This window comes from Malania oleifera, chromosome 6 (genome assembly GCF_029873635.1).
Source record: "Malania oleifera isolate guangnan ecotype guangnan chromosome 6, ASM2987363v1, whole genome shotgun sequence".
In the NCBI taxonomy this organism is placed as follows: Eukaryota; Viridiplantae; Streptophyta; class Magnoliopsida; order Santalales; family Ximeniaceae; genus Malania; species Malania oleifera.
This window is the reverse complement of record NC_080422.1, coordinates 104,592,264-104,610,323: the sequence shown is the minus strand read 5'-3', so window position 1 is coordinate 104,610,323 and position 18,060 is coordinate 104,592,264. Positions and strand designations below refer to the sequence as shown.

The window sequence follows — 18,060 nt, the reverse complement described above, 5'->3', positions numbered from 1 at the left end:
GTGGGAGAGGTGATAAATTTTGGTATAATAAAAATAATTGCAAACAAAGTCGGCAAAATAGGAAACTTTCGACCCACTAATTAATGAAAATAAATTTATTTAAGGAAACGGTTAAAAGATATAATTGGGATAACATCAAAATAGAAGTACATAAATTCATGGGAGATGTTAATAACATTCTAAAAAATATCACAGTCATATTTTTTTTTTTTAGTTGCAAAATAAAATTTGAAAGAAAAAATTATTATTTAATATGTGAAATAATTAAATTAAATAATAAATATGGTGTGGCATTAGTAAGTTTATTTGTAAAGTATATATAAAATCCATTAAAGGAAATTTTTTTAATTTGCTAGACGACATCGTATTGTAGCCAAACGAGCTTCCTGCGCACCACGCGTTTTGGCAACGTCTCCAGGCGCTGTTTTGGAATCAATAAAGACGGGAGAAGAGAAAAGATAAAGACTCTGTTCCACTGCGGACAACTTTCTTCTTCAGATCTCCACAGTACCTCTCGCCGTTTCTCCGATTGTACGGCCATCTCCGCCGTCGGTTCCACTCAGTAGATCTCTCATTTCCTCTGCCGGGACCGACCATTTCCGCCGTCGATCAGAAAAAACCGGTAAGCACATTCACTGCCCCTGCTTTTCCATTGCTTCCTATCAATTGCGGGTATGAATTTAATCTTTGATCTTTTTATATCAGAAACTTGAAGCACCTGGACGCCGGCGGCGATGGCACCCAGTACAATTCGGAAGGCGATCGGGGCGGTGAAGGATCAAACGAGCATCAGCATTGCAAAAGTCGCCGGAAACATGGCGCCGGACCTGGAAGTCTTAATCGTGAAGGCGACGAGCCACGACGACGACCCAGCGGGCGAGAAATACATCAAGGAGATTCTCAATCTCACTTCGTTGTCAAGGGGATACGTTAACGCGTGCGTGATTACCATTTCCAAGCGCTTGAACAAGACCCGCGATTGGATCGTGGCGCTGAAGGCGTTGATGCTCGTGCATAGGCTGTTGAGCGATGGGGGTTGGGTTTTTCAGGAGGAGATTCTGTATGCCACTCGGAGAGGGACTCGGCTTTTGAACATGTCCGGGTTTCGAGACGAGGCGCATTCGAATTCGTGGGATCATTCCGGATTTGTCAGAACTTATGCTCTGTATCTCGATCAGAGGGTTGAGTATATGGCGTATGAGAGGAAATTGAGTAGCGGCGCCGCCACCGATGATCGGCCTCGGAGGGAGTATGAATCTGGGTATGGAGAAAATTTCAGGGGGGATGAACCCAATTACGGGATGCGGCGGAGATCGAGATCTTATGGCGATGTGAATGAGGTAGACGGGCAGGAGCAGAGGAAAGAGGTGACTCCGGTGAGGGAGATGAAACCTGAGAGGGTTTTGGAGAAGATGATTCAACTACAGCGGCTTCTTGATCGATTCTTGGCTTGTCGGCCGACGGGTTCCGCCAAGAACACAAGGATGGTGCTCATTGCGCTTTACCTGATCGTGAAGGAAAGTTTCAAGCTTTATGTTGACATATGCGAGGCATTGGCAGTGCTATTGGATCGGTTTCTGGAGATGGAGTACCAAGATTGTGTTAAGGCTTTTGAGGTTTATGTTAGGGCTGCTAAGCAGATTGATGAGCTTGTGGGGTTTTATGGTTGGTGCAAGGACATTGGGGTTGCGAGGTCTTTGGAGTACCCGGAAGTGCAGAGAATCACTGACAAGCTTTTGGAGACACTGGAGGGGTTTTTGAGGGAGAGGGCAAATAGGCCAAAGAGCCCTGAGAGAAGGGTGGAGGTGAACCAACCGGTGGTTAAGGAGGAGGAGGAGCCACAAGTGGATACAAATGAGATAAAGGCCCTTCCTCCGCCGGAGAATTATACTCCTCCACCACCATCTGTGCCCCAACCTAAGCCTCAGCCTCAACAGGAGACGGAAGACTTGGTGAATCTGAGGGATGAAGCTGTTACCGCCGATGCCCAGGGTAACAAACTGGCCTTGGCTCTATTCTCTGCACCACAAGCTTCGAATGCAAATGGCTCATGGGAAGCATTCCCATCGAATGGAGAGCCTGTAGTCACCTCGGCATGGCAGACACCTGCGGCTGAGACTGGTAAAGCAGACTGGGAATTGGCACTGGTGGAGTCGGCTAGCAATCTATCCAGACAGAAAGCTGCATTGGCAGGAGGGTTTGATCCATTGCTGTTGAATGGCATGTATGATCAGGGGGCAGTGAACCAGCACACCAGTACGGCTCAAATGACCGGTGGGAGCGCGAGCAGTGTGGCCTTGCCTGGATCAGGCAAGAGTGCAACCCCAGTTTTGGCACTGCCCGCTCCGGATGGCACTGTCCAAACCGTGGGGCACGACCCATTTGCTGCATCTCTTGTGGTGCCGCCTCCCTCTTATGTGCAAATAGCAGACATGGAGAAGAAACAGCAGCTGCTTGTGCAGGAACAGCAAGCGTGGCAGCGGTATGGAAGGGATGGAATGCAAGGCCAAGTGGGTTTGAATAAGATTGGTGGGGGCTTTGCCCCCTACGGCGGCGCTGCTCCACAACCGATGACGCCTTATGGGATGCCCCCGGTCTATGGCATGGGACAACCAGGAGGGTATTACTACACTCCCTATTGATGATTACTCATGAACTGGATGAATTTGTCCCTGCTAGAATATGTACACAAGAGTATACCTATGCTTACCTTTTCTATTCTTTTGAAGACTTCAGATATTCTCTACAGATTTCCTTTGTTCAATTTGTGTAAATTTTTGCACCAGAGGGAGTGAAAGAATGGAGGTTTGATGTTGTAGAGACCGAAGGATGATGTGTTATTGTTTCAATATTGTTTTCCAAAATATTTATATATTATACATACTATGTAATTCAAATTGCTTGTAGGTTGTTGACAACTGATTCTGCAAGCTTGCTTCATGCTTTTGGGAAACAATCTTCTTGTAAATATTCACTGGCAAGTGGCAAGGTATCTAATTCTTGTAATTTCTTGTTTTGTTTTCTGTTATTCTCCCCCTAGGGTTTTACATGCTTCAAGTCCCTCAGACTTGAGACTTTCTTGAATGGATGAATCTTATTTCAGTAGTCTTAGGGCATTTTGATTTGTCACTTAATGCTTGTGCCCTCGTATCATTTTATCGCGGGTTTGATTATGAAAGCAAAAACTAAAAACTAAATATTAAAAATTGATGATTGTTTGACAAATTAAAAGACATTACAATTAAAATAAAAATTAATTTTAATTATTTTACCAAAATTTATATTATTAAACTCACATCTTACCACTCCAAGAATAATCCTATATTCCTATTATATATGAATACTGAGAAATTGCAAAAATACCTTCTAAACGTTTTTTTTAGAAAAATTTGTAAAGATGTTTTATAAATTTATATGACCAGTTTATTTGAATGTTCACCACGTATTATGTCAATATGTTTTTCTTTGTTTAGAGACAAACATTTCAATAAAAATGGCAACGATGATGTTATAGACGTCTTGTGTTACGGTCTCAACCTAATTGTGATGAAGAATGAAAAAAATTTCTCCGATTACACGTGAAATATAAGATAAGATCATAGCACCTTGCTAGTTTTTTTTTTTTTTTCCCCTAACCTACCTAGTTACTACTTTGGTAGAACTAGAAAGTAGAAAACCAACCATGGTGTGCCATAGGCCCATAGCCCAAAAGAAAAGAAACCCACCCCAAGTCTAATGGGCCTTTTTGGAGCCCAAAAATCATAAAGCCCAGATTTATAAGTCCATTACCTTACAGATTTGGCCCATTTATTTTAGCGCTTGGCAGTGTTTAGTCCATTTCCTTTCGTACTGGCGCTGTTCTGTTGGACTGGTTTCACATCCCGACGACCATCGCCGCCGCCGCCGCCGCCGCCATTATCGTCGAGACAGAGCAAGCAGAGAAATGTCGTCATCGAACGTGGTGGTGCTAGACAACGGCGGCGGGCTGATAAAGGTCGGCATCGGCGGCGATCGCGACCCCATCGCCGTCGTCCCCAATTGCCAAGCTCGCCCCTCCTCCTCTAAAAAATGGCTCACCGCCGACCAACTCCACGACCCCGGTCAGGACCTCACCTCTGCGGCCCTCCGCCGCCCCATCGACCGCGGGTACCTCATCAACGGCGACCTCCAGCGCGAGATCTGGTCCCACCTCTTCACCCACAGCCTCCACGCCGACCCCTCCTCCGCCGCGCTCCTCCTCACCCTCCCCCTCTTCTCCCTTCCCTCCGTCGTGCGTTCTACCTTTGAGCTCGTCTTCGAGGACTTCTCCTTCCGATCCCTCTTCCTCGCCGACTCGCCGTCGCTCGTCCACCTCTACGAGGCCTCTCGCCGCCCCGAAAGCGTGCTTTCGAAGACCCAATGCAGCCTCGTCGTCGACTGCGGCTTCTCCTTCACCCATGCCGCGCCGGTTTTCCAGAATTTCACTGTCAATTACGCCGTCAAGCGGCTCGATCTCGGGGGTAAGGCCCTCACCAATTATCTCAAAGAGCTTGTGTCTTACAGGTCTGTTAATGTCATGGATGAGACTTTTATTATGGATGATGTGAAGGAGAAACTCTGCTTCGTCTCTGTCGATGTAGCTCGCGATCTCCAGATTGCCAGGTTAGTTTCTGAGATTTTTGTTACATAAATGCAGTGTTCTTACTTAAATGCATTGGCTTCTGCTTGGTTTCTTTTCCCTTTTATTGCTGCATTAGGTATGACCAAACACACACAAGGATTAAAACAAACGGTAGAGCATATGAATGTCGTCTGTGGATTTGTTCTTAGTGGAAAACTTGAACATACACAACTTTTCATATGGTAGGAGTGAACTTAATGGTATATCTTAATTTTATGAAGTGCATGTTGACCCTGAAAAAGTGAAAAGTGAACATGAGTTGGAAATATAGGTAGCAACCTTTTAAAAAAAGAATAAAAAATTATGCATCTTTTTAATATTTGAATTTGGTGAAAGTCAGAAGAATTGCTTTTTGATGTTTGGGTTTCATCAAACTGGGAAAAAAGAAAATCAGAGGGCAACACTACGGATCACACTATTATCTGCTAGGAATGCTTTATAAGTTGTGCTAGTTTGGCCAGGATTTCATCTTTACCATACAGGGATGCATGACCTATGCTTGCAGTCAAGATTGAAGGTTGTAAGTGTTACAAAAGAGGCAAAGAGATTATGGTGGGCAAGTTTTATATTCTAAATCACATTATATATATTTTCATGGTTGGATTTTGTAGCTCATCCTCTGATTCCCATGCTTTGGTCAAATTGTCGGCCTAGCAAAATGAAAAGTTACTAAATTGTTGAAACTCGTGACATGTGAGTGCATAATAATGAGGGATGCCTGTTCCCAGATGAAAGCATGCAGAAACTTCGGTTCATTGCATGGACATGCTTTTCATAATGGCATTTTTTGGGGACCCTGACAAGTTAATCAAAAGTACCCATTTTAAAACGTTTGTCCCAGTTTTAAGATTTACTTCCCCCCTACTTTGCTTGCGCCGTTGTTGAACGTATTGTTCTTTGAAGTTCTCTCAAAATTTGTGTTAAAATTAAGAGTTCTCTTTCATTATATTTTATAAGTGGTCTTCTCACGCATGCAACTGTTTGTTTCATTTCACAATGTTTTAAATTTTGTATAGGAAACTTGGAAAAGACAATTTCTTCAAATGCACATACATCCTTCCTGATGGCATCACACACATGAAGGGTTATGTGAAAGATCCAGATGAAGCACAGAGATACCTCAATGTGCCAAATGGAACTCCAACACCAGGTGCAAAGCAGCATGTGGATCAACAAGAAGTTACAGAAAATCTCGAGGACAGAAGGAAAATCGATTTAACTAAAAATGTAGTATACTAGTATCTGTTATAAAGCAGTCTCTTAACTATACATTATTCTAAATTTGTTGCCTATTGTACAGGAATTTAATCTCACAAATGAACGCTTCCTTGTCCCAGAGATGATCTTTCATCCTGCAGATTTGGGTATGTAAATTTGTATCGTGTTCTAATAAAGTATATTGTTAGGTATTCGGATTTTAGTATTGATAAGTTTTTTGAGTCTGTGTGCTTTTAAAAATAAAAAATAAAATTTGGCAAAATGATTGAATGGCAATGGTAAAACTTTTACTTTTGCTATTTTTTTTCTTAAGACAGTAGTTGACTTGATTCTGCGGACTTTTTTTATTTGTGACATGCTTGTGTGAAAGTGTGGCACTGCAAATTATTCTCACAATGATTTATGAAAATTTGTTAAACTATGTGAAGAAAAAAGAAGCTTGAGCTCATAAATGATGGATTGTAAATTTGATGAAAAGAAAATATTAATTTCAACTGATTCTTGTTTAGTTTCGGGGACTGATCCCTTCTAAATGACATGTTTGATTTTGCCAGGAATGAACCAAGCTGGATTGGCAGAGTGCATTGTTCGAGCGATCAATTCCTGCCATCCTTATCTACACCCTGTACTCTATGAAAGGTGTTTTAGAAAGTACTATTATCAAACATGAGAAAGATATTTGGTTTAGTAACCATGTTTTCTAATTTTGTTTTGGGGTCTTTGGGCAGCATTATATTGACTGGTGGAAGCACATTATTTCCTCAATTTGCTGAGAGGCTGTAAGTTTTATTTACTCTCCTTCTATGGTGGAACTTGTCAAAGTTAGTTGTAGGAGACTATCCAGGCTTCTGTTTAAATTTGATTTATTTATCTGTAGAGAAAAAGAGCTCCGGCCTTTAGTCCCTGACGATTACCAAGTGAAGATAACAACTCAAGAAGAGTAAAACTCTTCCTTTAAAGTCTTATTCTGTTTAAGAGATTTCACTGTCTCTCATTTTGTAAAACCTTCAATATTTGTTCAGTCCCATATTAGGAGTGTGGCGAGGGGGATCACTCTTGGCATCTAGTCCTGATTTTGAAGCAATGTGTGTCACCAAATCTGAATATGAAGAGCTTGGATCTGCTCGGTGTCGAAGGCGATTCTTTGTTTGAGTCTTCAGATTCTAGGAGGTGCGTAAATTCTAAGACTTTATTTTATTGAACACGTTTTCCCGATTATTTTAGGGAAGAAGATGGAGGATCAAAATGAAATGTTGGCGTCTCCCAACATCTATGTCAACCGATTTGAAAGATTGCAATGTTACATTGTTAAGTATATTTTCTTCTAGCTACTTGACAATCAAACAGTGCATGAGAATGAATGCAGCTTGGTATTGATTGTCTTGGGTTAGTTGTTAGTAACTTGGATGGAGAAAGGTGGAAGCAGTTCATGATGGTTTTATGCACAGCAGAACAAGCAAATTGAAATCCTGAAACATCCGTCAGCTGGTACTGGTGAAGTACTATGTTTTAGTGTCTTGGATTTTCCTCCTAGCACAAGCATTGTCAAGAGAATAATTTGAGCTTCCAATCCCTCTTGTGCAGAAAATAGCCAATATTGCCAAAATTGTGTAGGATACATATTTTCTGGGAAATGATTTTAGTTGAGGAAGAACTGCATTTTGTTTAGTGTAATCAGACTTATTCTTCACATGAGAAAGATTTAAGCGACCCGCAACTTCCGATTTGGTTACTGTTGATGCGCTTTTACCAGCTTCTATTAAGTGGACACCTCATCTGGTATGCTGTTGGACTTTATTTTCAGCAATCTCAGCAAACATTCTTTGGAGAATGTTTGTTCAGCCTAAATTTCCTGGCTTCTAGCCTTCGACTCAAGTTCTGTTGTTTCTATGGCAGTACCTGAATATTGCATATATAACACTCTCTCCTGGCTTTGCCATTTCCATTTCCAGACTGTCTAAATGGTCTTGGTTTCCATTCATTTCTCTAGCCATGGTTCAGTCTAGTTAAAGTAGAACAGAAAAATTGTAAATGCCTAATTTATTTCCGCTGGTTTCCATGACAGACCAGACATTCTGCATACTTTTAGTTGACTTGTACTGTTAATTTTAATTTTAATTTTTGAAGAAGGTTATCTCTGCTTCTATTTGACTTGATCCCTATAATTTTTCTAGTGTCAAATACACAATTGGATTATGCTTTTCTGTCTGCAATGAAAGTAAATGTGGTGTTAAGAAAACCGGACAGTTGAGAATGTACGAATGACCTCCTTTAGGCCAAAGCTCTTGGGCAACGTTTGGAATTTGAAAATAAGCATGCAATTTGGTCATATTCTTGGACCTCGTTTGGATACAAAACAGGCATAAATAGAGTTGAGAACTGTTTTTCTTATGTTTGGATAAATAGATTTTGCAGGATTGGGACATCTTTGGCCTATCATTTATGAGGAACAAGGTAACAGGATGAGGGAATTATTGTCTTCTCAAAAAACGGCGTGGGGGTAGGACCAGCAAGCTAGCTTTATCCCGAACTTGTATGCATAGCTCAACATGTTAGTCTTGGGTCGTGGGTTTATTTTCATCAGGTGATGTTTAGTCCTTAAAATCGTTTCGAATTTTCAAAACTATGGTGTCCAACATTCCATTGTCATGTATATTTTGGGTTCAGAAAGCTGTGTTGCAGTAATATCATATTTGATGTAAATTTTGTAATGCAAAACAAAAATTGGATGTCTCCTAGAGAAGTAGAAATTTGGGAGCATGCTTTAAGTTTCATGAGCCAACCATCACCTAAGCTATATTCTCTCTTTCCGAGTTGATTGTGATCATAAAATGGCAAGAAAGCAGAGGATAACCAACCTTAATATTAATCTTTGGGTTAATTTTTAACTACTAGGGATCAAAATTATTTCAAAGCTGGTTTGGTTTATCACGTTTGGCATACCATATTTAATAGTCAATTTGATTTCATAAAAATTGCCAAATAGGGTTATAATATATACATTCCCTGTTCTATGAAACACGGAAAAGGAAATAAAAACATTAATTTTATGTTTGATTATTGAGAAAAATAAAATATATAGCAAATAAATAAGCAAAGAACAAATTTATGCATACTTAACATTTAATTTTTATTAATTTAAAACATATAGAGAATTTGTTTATTTTTAATACAAAGAAAAAATTTGACTAAGTAGATATCCTTAATTTTCTTTTCTCGAGCAGGGACTGATTTCTCGTTTGACACTGAAAAATGAAAATGTTAATGAGAACCCTTTGAAATTGTTATAGTCGCTATGTTCTGTAGAAGTCGTACAAAGACGTTCAGTGGCAAGCAAACCAAAAATCTTCTATGCTCCACGAGCAACTTTTGACCCCACCGAATGACGATGTTCCTGAGCAAGGCCAACAGACGCAGGAGAAAATGTTAAAATCCCAAAAGTAATTAGAAAATGAAATGCCAATGGAAGCATAGGCAGACGGTTGACTCACCAATATAAATTTTTAACTGTTGCCAAATCCCTGGTAAGTAGCCAAAAAATGGAAAATAAAAAGTGATCCAACACCAATGCCCACGAGAGAAGCCATTGGCATCAAAGCCCTAACTGGAATTAGGGATATGACTGCTGGCCAAAATTTTCTATGAGCCACAAACATCATCGCCCTTTTTTAGCTACAACACAATTCCAACGGCAAATCCCTCCCCAAAACAAAAACAAGCAAACCTAAGGAAAATACAGAAAGCAAGCGCCCTGCCACAAGATAAAACTTTGGGGAAGGTGGTCGAGGGAGGGCCAAGTCAAAACTGTAATGAATTGCAAACTTCTGAACTGGGGAGGACCTGCCAGTGAATCCAGCACATGGGTATTGAGTCTATTGACCCAGATACTTGTTGCTTGCGTGAAAAATTGGCGGTATTCACAGTTAAAAAAAAAAAAAAAAAGGACAAGCTACTGGGAATCGGCAGGCATCCACCTGCTCCACGCGCTCAATCGGAAAATGGCTGCGAGTCCATACAGAGATGCACTAGTTTTCTTTGGTATTGTCCATAACATTCACCAACTGCAATAACATCTTCATTCTCTGGATTCAACCCAGGCAAGATGAACTGCCTATCCTTAATTGAAGACCCTGATTCATCATCTGAATCTCCTAAATGGGAGATGAAATCCGTATGTATTTCACGGCAAGCAAGTACGAACATGGCAGCTGTGTCTGGTTGCTGTGCTTCGCGAAGTGCAGACAGTGCCTCTTGCAGTGCACCAGCTGCAATATACAAAATCAGAGCCCTGCATTGAATCAAATTTAATTTCAGTTTCCAAACACGAACAATATTTAAAAAAAAAAAAAAAAGTAGCAAGAAAACTAGGGTACCTCCAGATGTTGTGTTCCATGTGAAGGACATGATCTGCCCACCTTTGCAACACCCTGTAGGATCAGTGTATAAATTTTCATTGGGTAGGATTGAATATTTTTCATTCATGGGAACATGTTAGGTCTCCAAGTTTTATTAACTCCATTCCTACTTTTTTGCCTTAGTGAAAGATAATCATCAAATAATACACACACACGTCATGTGCAGTCAGGCTTGCCTCATGCTGGCACACAGATACAAGACATATACAGCCGGGGATTGAAGCAAAACTTTCCTGTTCATTTTATGAAGCAAATTTTTCCAATGCAAGTCATATTATTTTAATGGTCAATTGCGAGGCTCATTGACCCTGAGCTACATAAAAGAGGGTAACCATCCCCAATCCCAATCCCCTTCCAACCCCTTCCTAATATTAGAATCTGAGACCCCCCAAGATAGTCCCCAACTCCAACAACTGTAATGTTCCCTTCAGGGCAATGCAAATCATACTTCTAATAGATGACTCCTTCCATGCAAAAATTTTGATAATTCCTATTATCCTATTTGTCTCATTGTGTCGGTAACTGTAAAGCTAGAATCAACCATTAGTTCATACAGCATAGCTTCAAATAGAGAACGCGTATATTGTGCAGATTGGAGGAGATTAATCTACGTATTGGGGGTACATATACACTGGAAGCACAAATTCACAAATAGGGAGTGCATGCATTCCTCTTGTATGGGGGAATCTAGGGGTCACAATTATTGTTTATGCGCTCATGGTGATTCCTATCTTTGATCCCATGAACAATCAAACAATATCAAGCTTCAAGAAAGCAAGCTCCTCCAAATGGAGGAAAAAAAGAGGCATAAAAAGAAAAAGACATACCTTGCTCAAAAATGTATAACCAATTTTTCCATGCATAAAATACTCATGTGATGACCGGAAAGATTGCTAAACTAAATTGCATAACAAATAGTAAACATGCAACATATATACACACGCATTCACACAAAACAAATAGTAAACATCCAATACAGACACACAATAACAACAACAACAACAGTTCTGAATCATAGTTTGACAACCGGATATGAATCTTGAATGAAATCTTAATTTTATGAATCAACAATTGCCAATCCAATCAAATCACAACATCCAGCAAAAATTCAACAAACACATTAAAAACAACATATATTGAGGAAATCTGAATGCTAATGCGCCCTATTATACATGCATATGCATCTCTGTGTAAAGAAGTACAATATTTACTAGAAAGTGGAATAAGTGGATCATTTTTGAAATGTTGAAGTGTTGTCTCCATATCTAAACACTTCGAGCTTCAATATAAACTACTTTTTAGGAGAATTGTACAATGGAGACTTTATGGAAATGTAACTCTTTAGAAAGGTTTTGGAAACCAAAATTTTGAAAACAAATCAAACGAGAGATAAAAGTAGAAAGATTTTGTTTATTTTGATTCTAAAGGCCCTTGGAAAGGTTTTAAAAAGCACTGTTCTTTAAAAACTAGTGAATTTTTGGATTTTTTTTTTAAATAGTTGGGGTTTGATTTGATTGTAGACCATAGGATTCATGGTTACTTAATTCATTACTTTGATTTGCCCACTAGATTAAATCGATAGCCTAGTGAATTGAATCAAACAGAATCATGTGATTCCAATTGAGAATTGTACAAACTTGACAACTATGTTCCAAATATCGCTTGGCCATAACAAGGAACAAGTTTGACAAATTAAAAAGCAAACACACATACCTCTTTTAGGATAAGCAAAAGCAGACACAAATTTACTAGTTAATACTGCAGTTGTAGGACTTTGAATTAATTGAATTTTAGGCAGAAACATGTGCCATGGAACAGCCAATTCTAAATAAATGCAATAACAAAGCTATTGAAGAGATGACATGGAATGCAATACCCAGTGCAAAAGGCCCTCACATCATATCAGGGGCTGGCGAGGCATGATGACTGCCACACCTCCATGTTGAGAAACTATTTCCCAGATTTAAATCAGTGACCTCCAAAGTTTGAGTGTAACACTCTTACCATTAGGTCAAGGTCCACCATCAAGTCTAGGAAATGACAATGTGGAATTATGGACAGAAAAGAAAGTCACAAAAATATTTGCAGGGTAGAAGCCCTGAAAATAATCAATAATAAAGTGAAGAAGTAAACCTTGCATAGTCTGATCCTTTTAAATGGGTAGCAGCCAAAGTAGCAGCATCTGTCCAGCATCCAGCATCTTGTAGCTGCATCAAAGATGACAGAGATATTAGCGTCAAAGCATAGAGTCAGAATTTTTCTCATGTTTAACATCCTTGCTCAAAAGAGTAAAAACTCTTTTCAAAGATATACACCCAAGTCAATTGAATATCTTCAAATGAATAAACGCATGCACGCATACTATACATATATATAGACAGGCTGCAGCTATTTCCATAGTCATTTTGGCTAGGGTTCACAGCCTCTTTATGGTGAAAATGGCTAAATGACATAATAGCCTTTACCTTAATTACTTTGAATCAAGGCTTACCTAATCCACCCATCCCAGACCACTGCCATCACACCCCAAGAGCCCCAGACTTGTTATCATATCAAAGATCCCTTTGAAATTTTCAATCTTGAAGAACACCCAACACCTGTCCTGGGTAACTAAGCCTCATGGCACTGTATATTCCTAGTGGTCATGAAAATGAAAGCGTTTTCCTTTTAAAAATAAAAAATGAAAATTTGGGATCAATGCTGCATTAAGTGGAGTGGTCAGCCATTCATATGAGACGGTTCAGAGAATCATGAAAGAATATGACTTTGTTATGCTTCATTTTTGCAGAACAAAGGGGCATAGCCATTTACACCACATAGAGTTCTCATGCCTTTCACTTTCCTGACATCATTATGCATTTTTTTCAAGTATAGGAAGCGTGTGCCCTGCCTGCAATGTGATTTGAAGAGACATGTCTGTTAGCCTTAGTGGCTACATAATTATATTTAATGTGTTTTGATGATATTAACCTATTTGTAGCTCCAAGTGTAATCTATCTTTGCAGATCAAGTTAAGTACAGGTACAAGTGACGAATGCATGAAAGTACTGGATCAAAAGCAAAGATCGGACTGAGTAGACATTTGAGTAAGAAAGATCAAAATGACACTCACTCGGAAGAACTCAAGCACATCCAAGGAAGCTAATGTAGAATCATATGTAATGGGAAGTGTTTGAGGTAGTATTTGTTGTAACTCTTGCGGTTTTGTTTCACGCATGATGACTGAGCAAGAATTGAGCAAATTGCATATGCATATTAGTTCATAAGAGTATATAGGATATCACTTAAATGAAAAATAAGTTTTTCATAGTTTGAGAGTTATGGTTTTCAAACACAACAAAGACTTTTATGAAAATATCCTTTACTCAAATGTATTTTTATATGGGACAAGTTTTAAATCATTTTAGTGTTATAATCTTTTAAAAACTTGGTCCTGGTTTTGTTTAAAACCTAAGTTATGCTACTCTCATATTTCCTGAACACCCTTTGGGGCATAACTTTTGCTAGAAAAATCCAAAAAGGGCAAACTTGGTATCTATGGAAAGCTAAAAAAAAATCACACAACTTTCATGCTGATGACTTTTTCTGATTTGGGTAATTAGTCGACGATTTGGGGTAATTCATCGACGATTTCAGGCAGAATGTAGTCCAGCTGAAACAGTCAACTAATTAGGGTAATTAGTCGACGAATTGGGTAAATTAGTCGACGAATTGGGTCAAATAGTCGATGATTGGTGTCGGGATTCAGTCCCCAATGGCTATAAATGACTAATTTTCAAATTAAACAATTATTTTACAAGCCCAATGGCCATAAAACAGCAAGTAGCCCATTTTACCTACAAATACAAGTCCAAAGACTTGTTTTATAGATTGATTTAATAGTTCATATATCATTCCCAAGCACACCATATTTTAGTTCATATTTCAAGTGCTCAACTTCTCTATTGCTCCTTAACTTTGTTATGAATCATTACTTTGAGAGAGTTGTGTGAGGTTTTGGTTGTATTTATTATCAGCTCATTCAAGGAGCATTGTTGTTGTAAATCATTTTCATCCTCAAGTTGTAAAAGGGTTCTTGGTGAAACAAAGTGTGAGGGTTCTTGGTGAACCTTGCAGCTCTTGGTGAGCAAAAGGGATTGGTTCCCATGTGAAGGTTCTTGGTGAACCTTGCAGCTCTTGGTGAGCGATAGGGATTTGCTCCCGTTTGTAAAGGCATCTCCGCCGGTGAAGGAGGCTTATAGTGGATTGTGGAATCTTTGACTGTGTCTCAAGGCGTGGGCGTAGGCAAGAGGCTGAACCAAGTTAAATTTTTTTGTCGAGCTTTTCTTCCCTACTCTTTTATTTATGTCTTGGGCATGATTTATATTTTATATATTGTGATATAATTGTTTGTATCTTGCAAAGATTTATATTTTGTAGGGAAAAGCAAAAATACGTGAAAGAGTTCATTCACCCCCCCCCCCCCCTCCCTCCCGTCTCTAGACTCTACTCTAGGGCCAACAATGTCTCTACTGAACATTCACAAGAACCCCCACGCAAAAACTCAAGAAAAAATTCACAAGAAGCACTAAAAATGCCAACACCCATAGCCATAACACCAGCAGTACGCCCAGAATGGAGAAAATTTTATCTGGGTCTTTATTTGAACAATGTTGAGGTGAGGCTGTCAACCAAATGGCTGGAATTTGACGACATAAAACCAATTTGGTGGCTCGTGAAGGCTCCTCCACTGCCGCTACCACACAACATGACAGCTCCATTTTTGGACCCATTACACCACCGTGCATCTATTGAGATAGTGTATATAAATATATATAGTTTGATTTAAAATGATAAATCGTCTTTTAAACTTTTTCCATATAAAAGTTGCAGCCTCAGCTGAAATGGCTGTGGAAATAGCCTCAAACTATATATAAAATTGGAATCCTGCGAGGCATGGATATGGGCATCAGACACATGTACAACACATTAAAGAGATGGAGGCATGGAAAATGCTAAAAACATGGGGTACAATAAGCAGGGACATGCTGGTTAATTATTATATAATATTATTTTTAAATACATTATATATTGCAAATTATACAAATATACATAGATAAAATCTCAATATAAATCAATAAATATAAATACATGCACCTTCCTATCCCATGTATAAGATACAAATTTCATGAACAAGTTTATTGTAATATAAAAAAAAAAAAAAACCCAACATTGTTATTTTTCTTCTCTTATAATTATGACACTACCAAAATAATTTGTATATATAGCATTCTACTGTGCTTTAATGTGTAGACCACATTAAAAAAATTAGTGTTGGAAAACTGTCTGATATTATATGGTTTTAAATTATGGACACTTATAGTGTTCAATATGTGTTTTGAGGAGTGTCTGACGTTGACATGGCACAGACACAAAACCCTCTATAGAAATGTCGGGGCTATATCGTTCCATTTCAATGAAACTCATGTCTGTAGAATTATTTGAGGTACCATATAAAGAGGAAACCACAACAATGCCTGAAATGGAGAAATGCCGACCACAAAAATAATGCTGTCTCCCTAACAACAGCATTCAGATCTATGAATAAGCACAGAATTGAGGAGAATGAAGTCCATAAAATGACATATATACACAAACATGCACACGTGTGTGTTTGTATAATATCAAAAAGACCTATGCAATTTAGAACCTACGGTTACATTTGGTTTGCGAAATGTCTACTTTCTGGAATAGATGAGTTCTAGTAGGTTAGTTACAATTAGTTGTCACTATAAAGCAAATAACAATATCAAACATTTTATGAGTCCATAATAAGGAATAGACGAGGAATAAATATTCCAAAATTTTATCATGGGATGTCTATTCCTTTCTTATTATATGTTGAATGAAATAAATTAAGAATATACAAAGAATAACTATTCTCTTAATTCCCAAAATTTAAACAATATTCCGTATTATTCAATGAATAACTATTTCACCAAACCAAACGAGCCGTAGGGCTTGGTGGGACAAGCTTAAAAATAATATTTGAAACATTAAATTTCAGAAGAAGCCGAGGAAGATGATCAGAAAATTACTGATTCTAGTTGAACTTGCCAAAGGCAGCAAAAGGAAGCCCAAAAAGAACACAGACTGGGGCAGCAGAAAAGACATGACTGCCCAGTCGACCTGGGTTGAGTTGAATAGACAAGCTAATAAAATAGAAGTCATGCATATGGATTGCAAACTACATCTTAATCACAATAGCAAAGAAATGAACAAAAAAGAAAATTTAATATTAAAAAGTAGAGCCCTACCTGAGAACAAGCTTCCTGGTACCTTCCAACAGCACAGAGAAGATGAGTGCCAGACAATGTTTTGTCAATCCTGACCATGTTTGCTGCAACAACCTAGATAAGCATGCAACAGCAAAGAAAGTAAAGCAAAAACTTAGAAAACTTTGAAGTTGAAAAAGCAGCAACTCTCAATAAGCACCCACCTTAACAGCAAGTTCATGCAGAGACCTTGATACAGCAGAAGAAAGGGCAACTGCTCGTAAAGCATTTGCATAGAAGAAAGAGCTCTCCGGAGAAGTAGAAAGCAGTAAACTAACAGCAGCTTCTAAGTTGCCAACTGACACGAGCCTTAGCAGGAAATAAATGAAGTGAAATTATTAGAAAAAATATGTAAACAATTTCTAAAAATTACTGAAGCTTATCTGCTACAACTCCCCCCCGTGAAAGAGAAGAACATCAAGTGCCTGACTACACACCAGGCAACTACAATGTACCTATTCTTCCAAGTGGGAAATTAACACATGCAAGAAAAAGTATATCAGTTGTGATTTATGAAGGGAAGATATCATTGTATCCAACAATTTCAGAACCTCAGTATGGACAAAAAAAAAATCACAAGAAATACCATGATATGCATGATTTGTGCTACTTTACCTATTATCCCAGTCCTATTAACAAAATCGACTCACGCATAAGGGGGAAGGGACATACAGTCTACTTGATTGGAATTTAGATTAGAATGGCTGCCTTCCTCTTGAGGATGTTGATTGGAAGCGGTGCATGCAAAATAGAAGCAGCTATGTGCCCAAATACATTCCAGACACAACATGGGCATGCTGAGATGGCAAACTCATGATGCATACATCCATAATTGTTATAATTTTACAATTGATGATTCAATTAGTACAATTTGCATCAATTTCACACCAAATCGATTCGAATCTTACTAGCGAATCCAAAAGCAACTGAATAATTGCCTAATCTATCAATTCACCTTGTGAATCTGTCAAATTGATCCAAACCTATCAATTCACATGATTCTAGACCTATCATATCCTGACAAACCTGACTAGTTTAAAACCTCAAAAACAACATTTCTTGGTTTTTTATTGCTTTTATTTTTTACATGATTACTTTCCATGCCTTGTCTACATCAATTTTGCGCCTAGGAAGAGGAGAAAATAGAACTTTAGGCCTTATGCTGCCTTCACAAAACCATTCATCACTTTAGAATAAGTAAAGTGTTCTGCCATTGAGAAGAAGGGGCAGAACACTCACCAGCTAAGGCAGTACTCATGCTTCATTGTGCTGCTAAGATTCAAAAGTTAGTTTTTTTTGTAGTTTGTTCAATAATTATAATTTTTTTAGTAGAATGTTGGGCAACTAAGAGACAACATATACAAAAAGTGAAAATTGCCGAGATGAGAATGCTTAGATGGATGAGTAGTATAACATAGAAAGATAAATTAAAAAATGAGCATATTCGCAGTAA

At 38.6% G+C, this 18,060-nt stretch overlaps 3 protein-coding genes across 9 annotated transcripts in view; 2 read left to right on the top strand and 1 right to left on the bottom strand.

Annotated features, from left to right (window-relative positions):
• The first annotated feature begins 400 nt into the window (after positions 1–400).
• Positions 401–3,006, top strand: LOC131157341 (putative clathrin assembly protein At2g25430). Its single transcript, XM_058111409.1, has 2 exons — positions 401–622; positions 706–3,006. The coding sequence occupies exon 2, from the start codon at positions 735–737 to the stop codon at positions 2,640–2,642; it is 1,908 nt and encodes a 635-aa protein (XP_057967392.1). The 5' UTR covers positions 401–622; positions 706–734; the 3' UTR covers positions 2,643–3,006.
• Positions 3,007–3,812: 806 nt separating this feature from the next.
• Positions 3,813–8,660, top strand: LOC131157339 (actin-related protein 6). Of its 6 annotated transcripts, XR_009137251.1 has the most exons (9): positions 3,813–4,641; positions 5,677–5,887; positions 5,961–6,024; positions 6,433–6,517; positions 6,607–6,657; positions 6,756–6,818; positions 6,901–7,048; positions 7,270–7,366; positions 7,463–8,024. XR_009137251.1 is itself a non-coding variant. In XM_058111407.1 (8 exons), exons 1-7 carry the CDS (start codon positions 3,944–3,946, stop codon positions 7,028–7,030), a joined length of 1,302 nt encoding a protein of 433 aa, XP_057967390.1. In that variant the 5' UTR covers positions 3,813–3,943; the 3' UTR covers positions 7,031–7,048; positions 8,294–8,660. The 6 variants fall into 6 exon arrangements, 4 of the variants coding, with proteins under 4 accessions (XP_057967390.1, XP_057967389.1, XP_057967391.1 ...); XR_009137250.1 differs by having other exon boundaries at positions 6,901–7,366; XM_058111407.1 differs by lacking the exons at positions 7,270–7,366; positions 7,463–8,024 and adding an exon at positions 8,294–8,660.
• Positions 8,661–8,980: 320 nt separating this feature from the next.
• The window catches only part of LOC131157338 (uncharacterized), a 36,888-nt gene continuing 27,808 nt past the window's right edge, over positions 8,981–18,060 (bottom strand). The window contains exons 16-21 of one of the 2 annotated variants that reach the window (XR_009137249.1): positions 16,772–16,916; positions 16,590–16,682; positions 12,427–12,500; positions 10,252–10,305; positions 9,370–10,166; positions 8,981–9,272 (exon numbers count right to left, since the gene is read on the bottom strand). Coding sequence is in view for 1 of the 2 variants with exons in the window: in XM_058111404.1 (XP_057967387.1) it covers positions 9,866–10,166; positions 10,252–10,305; positions 12,427–12,500; positions 16,590–16,682; positions 16,772–16,916 (667 nt within the window). In the remaining variant the exon portion in view is untranslated. Of the gene's footprint in view, positions 10,167–10,251; positions 10,306–12,426; positions 12,501–16,589; positions 16,683–16,771; positions 16,917–18,060 lie in introns of both variants that reach the window. The other variant, XM_058111404.1, reaches the window with a different exon arrangement.

Excerpts from the sequence above, each read along its gene's own strand:
- LOC131157339 (XM_058111407.1), top strand. The coding sequence starts at position 3,944 with ATGTCGTCATCGAACGTGGTGGTGCTAGACAACGGCGGCGGGCTGATA. Across the intron at positions 5,888-5,960 it reads AAATCGATTTAACTAAAAAT|GAATTTAATCTCACAAATGA; the intron begins GTAGTATACTAG and ends CCTATTGTACAG. Across the intron at positions 6,518-6,606 it reads CACCCTGTACTCTATGAAAG|CATTATATTGACTGGTGGAA; the intron begins GTGTTTTAGAAA and ends GTCTTTGGGCAG.
- LOC131157341 (XM_058111409.1), top strand. The coding sequence starts at position 735 with ATGGCACCCAGTACAATTCGGAAGGCGATCGGGGCGGTGAAGGATCAA.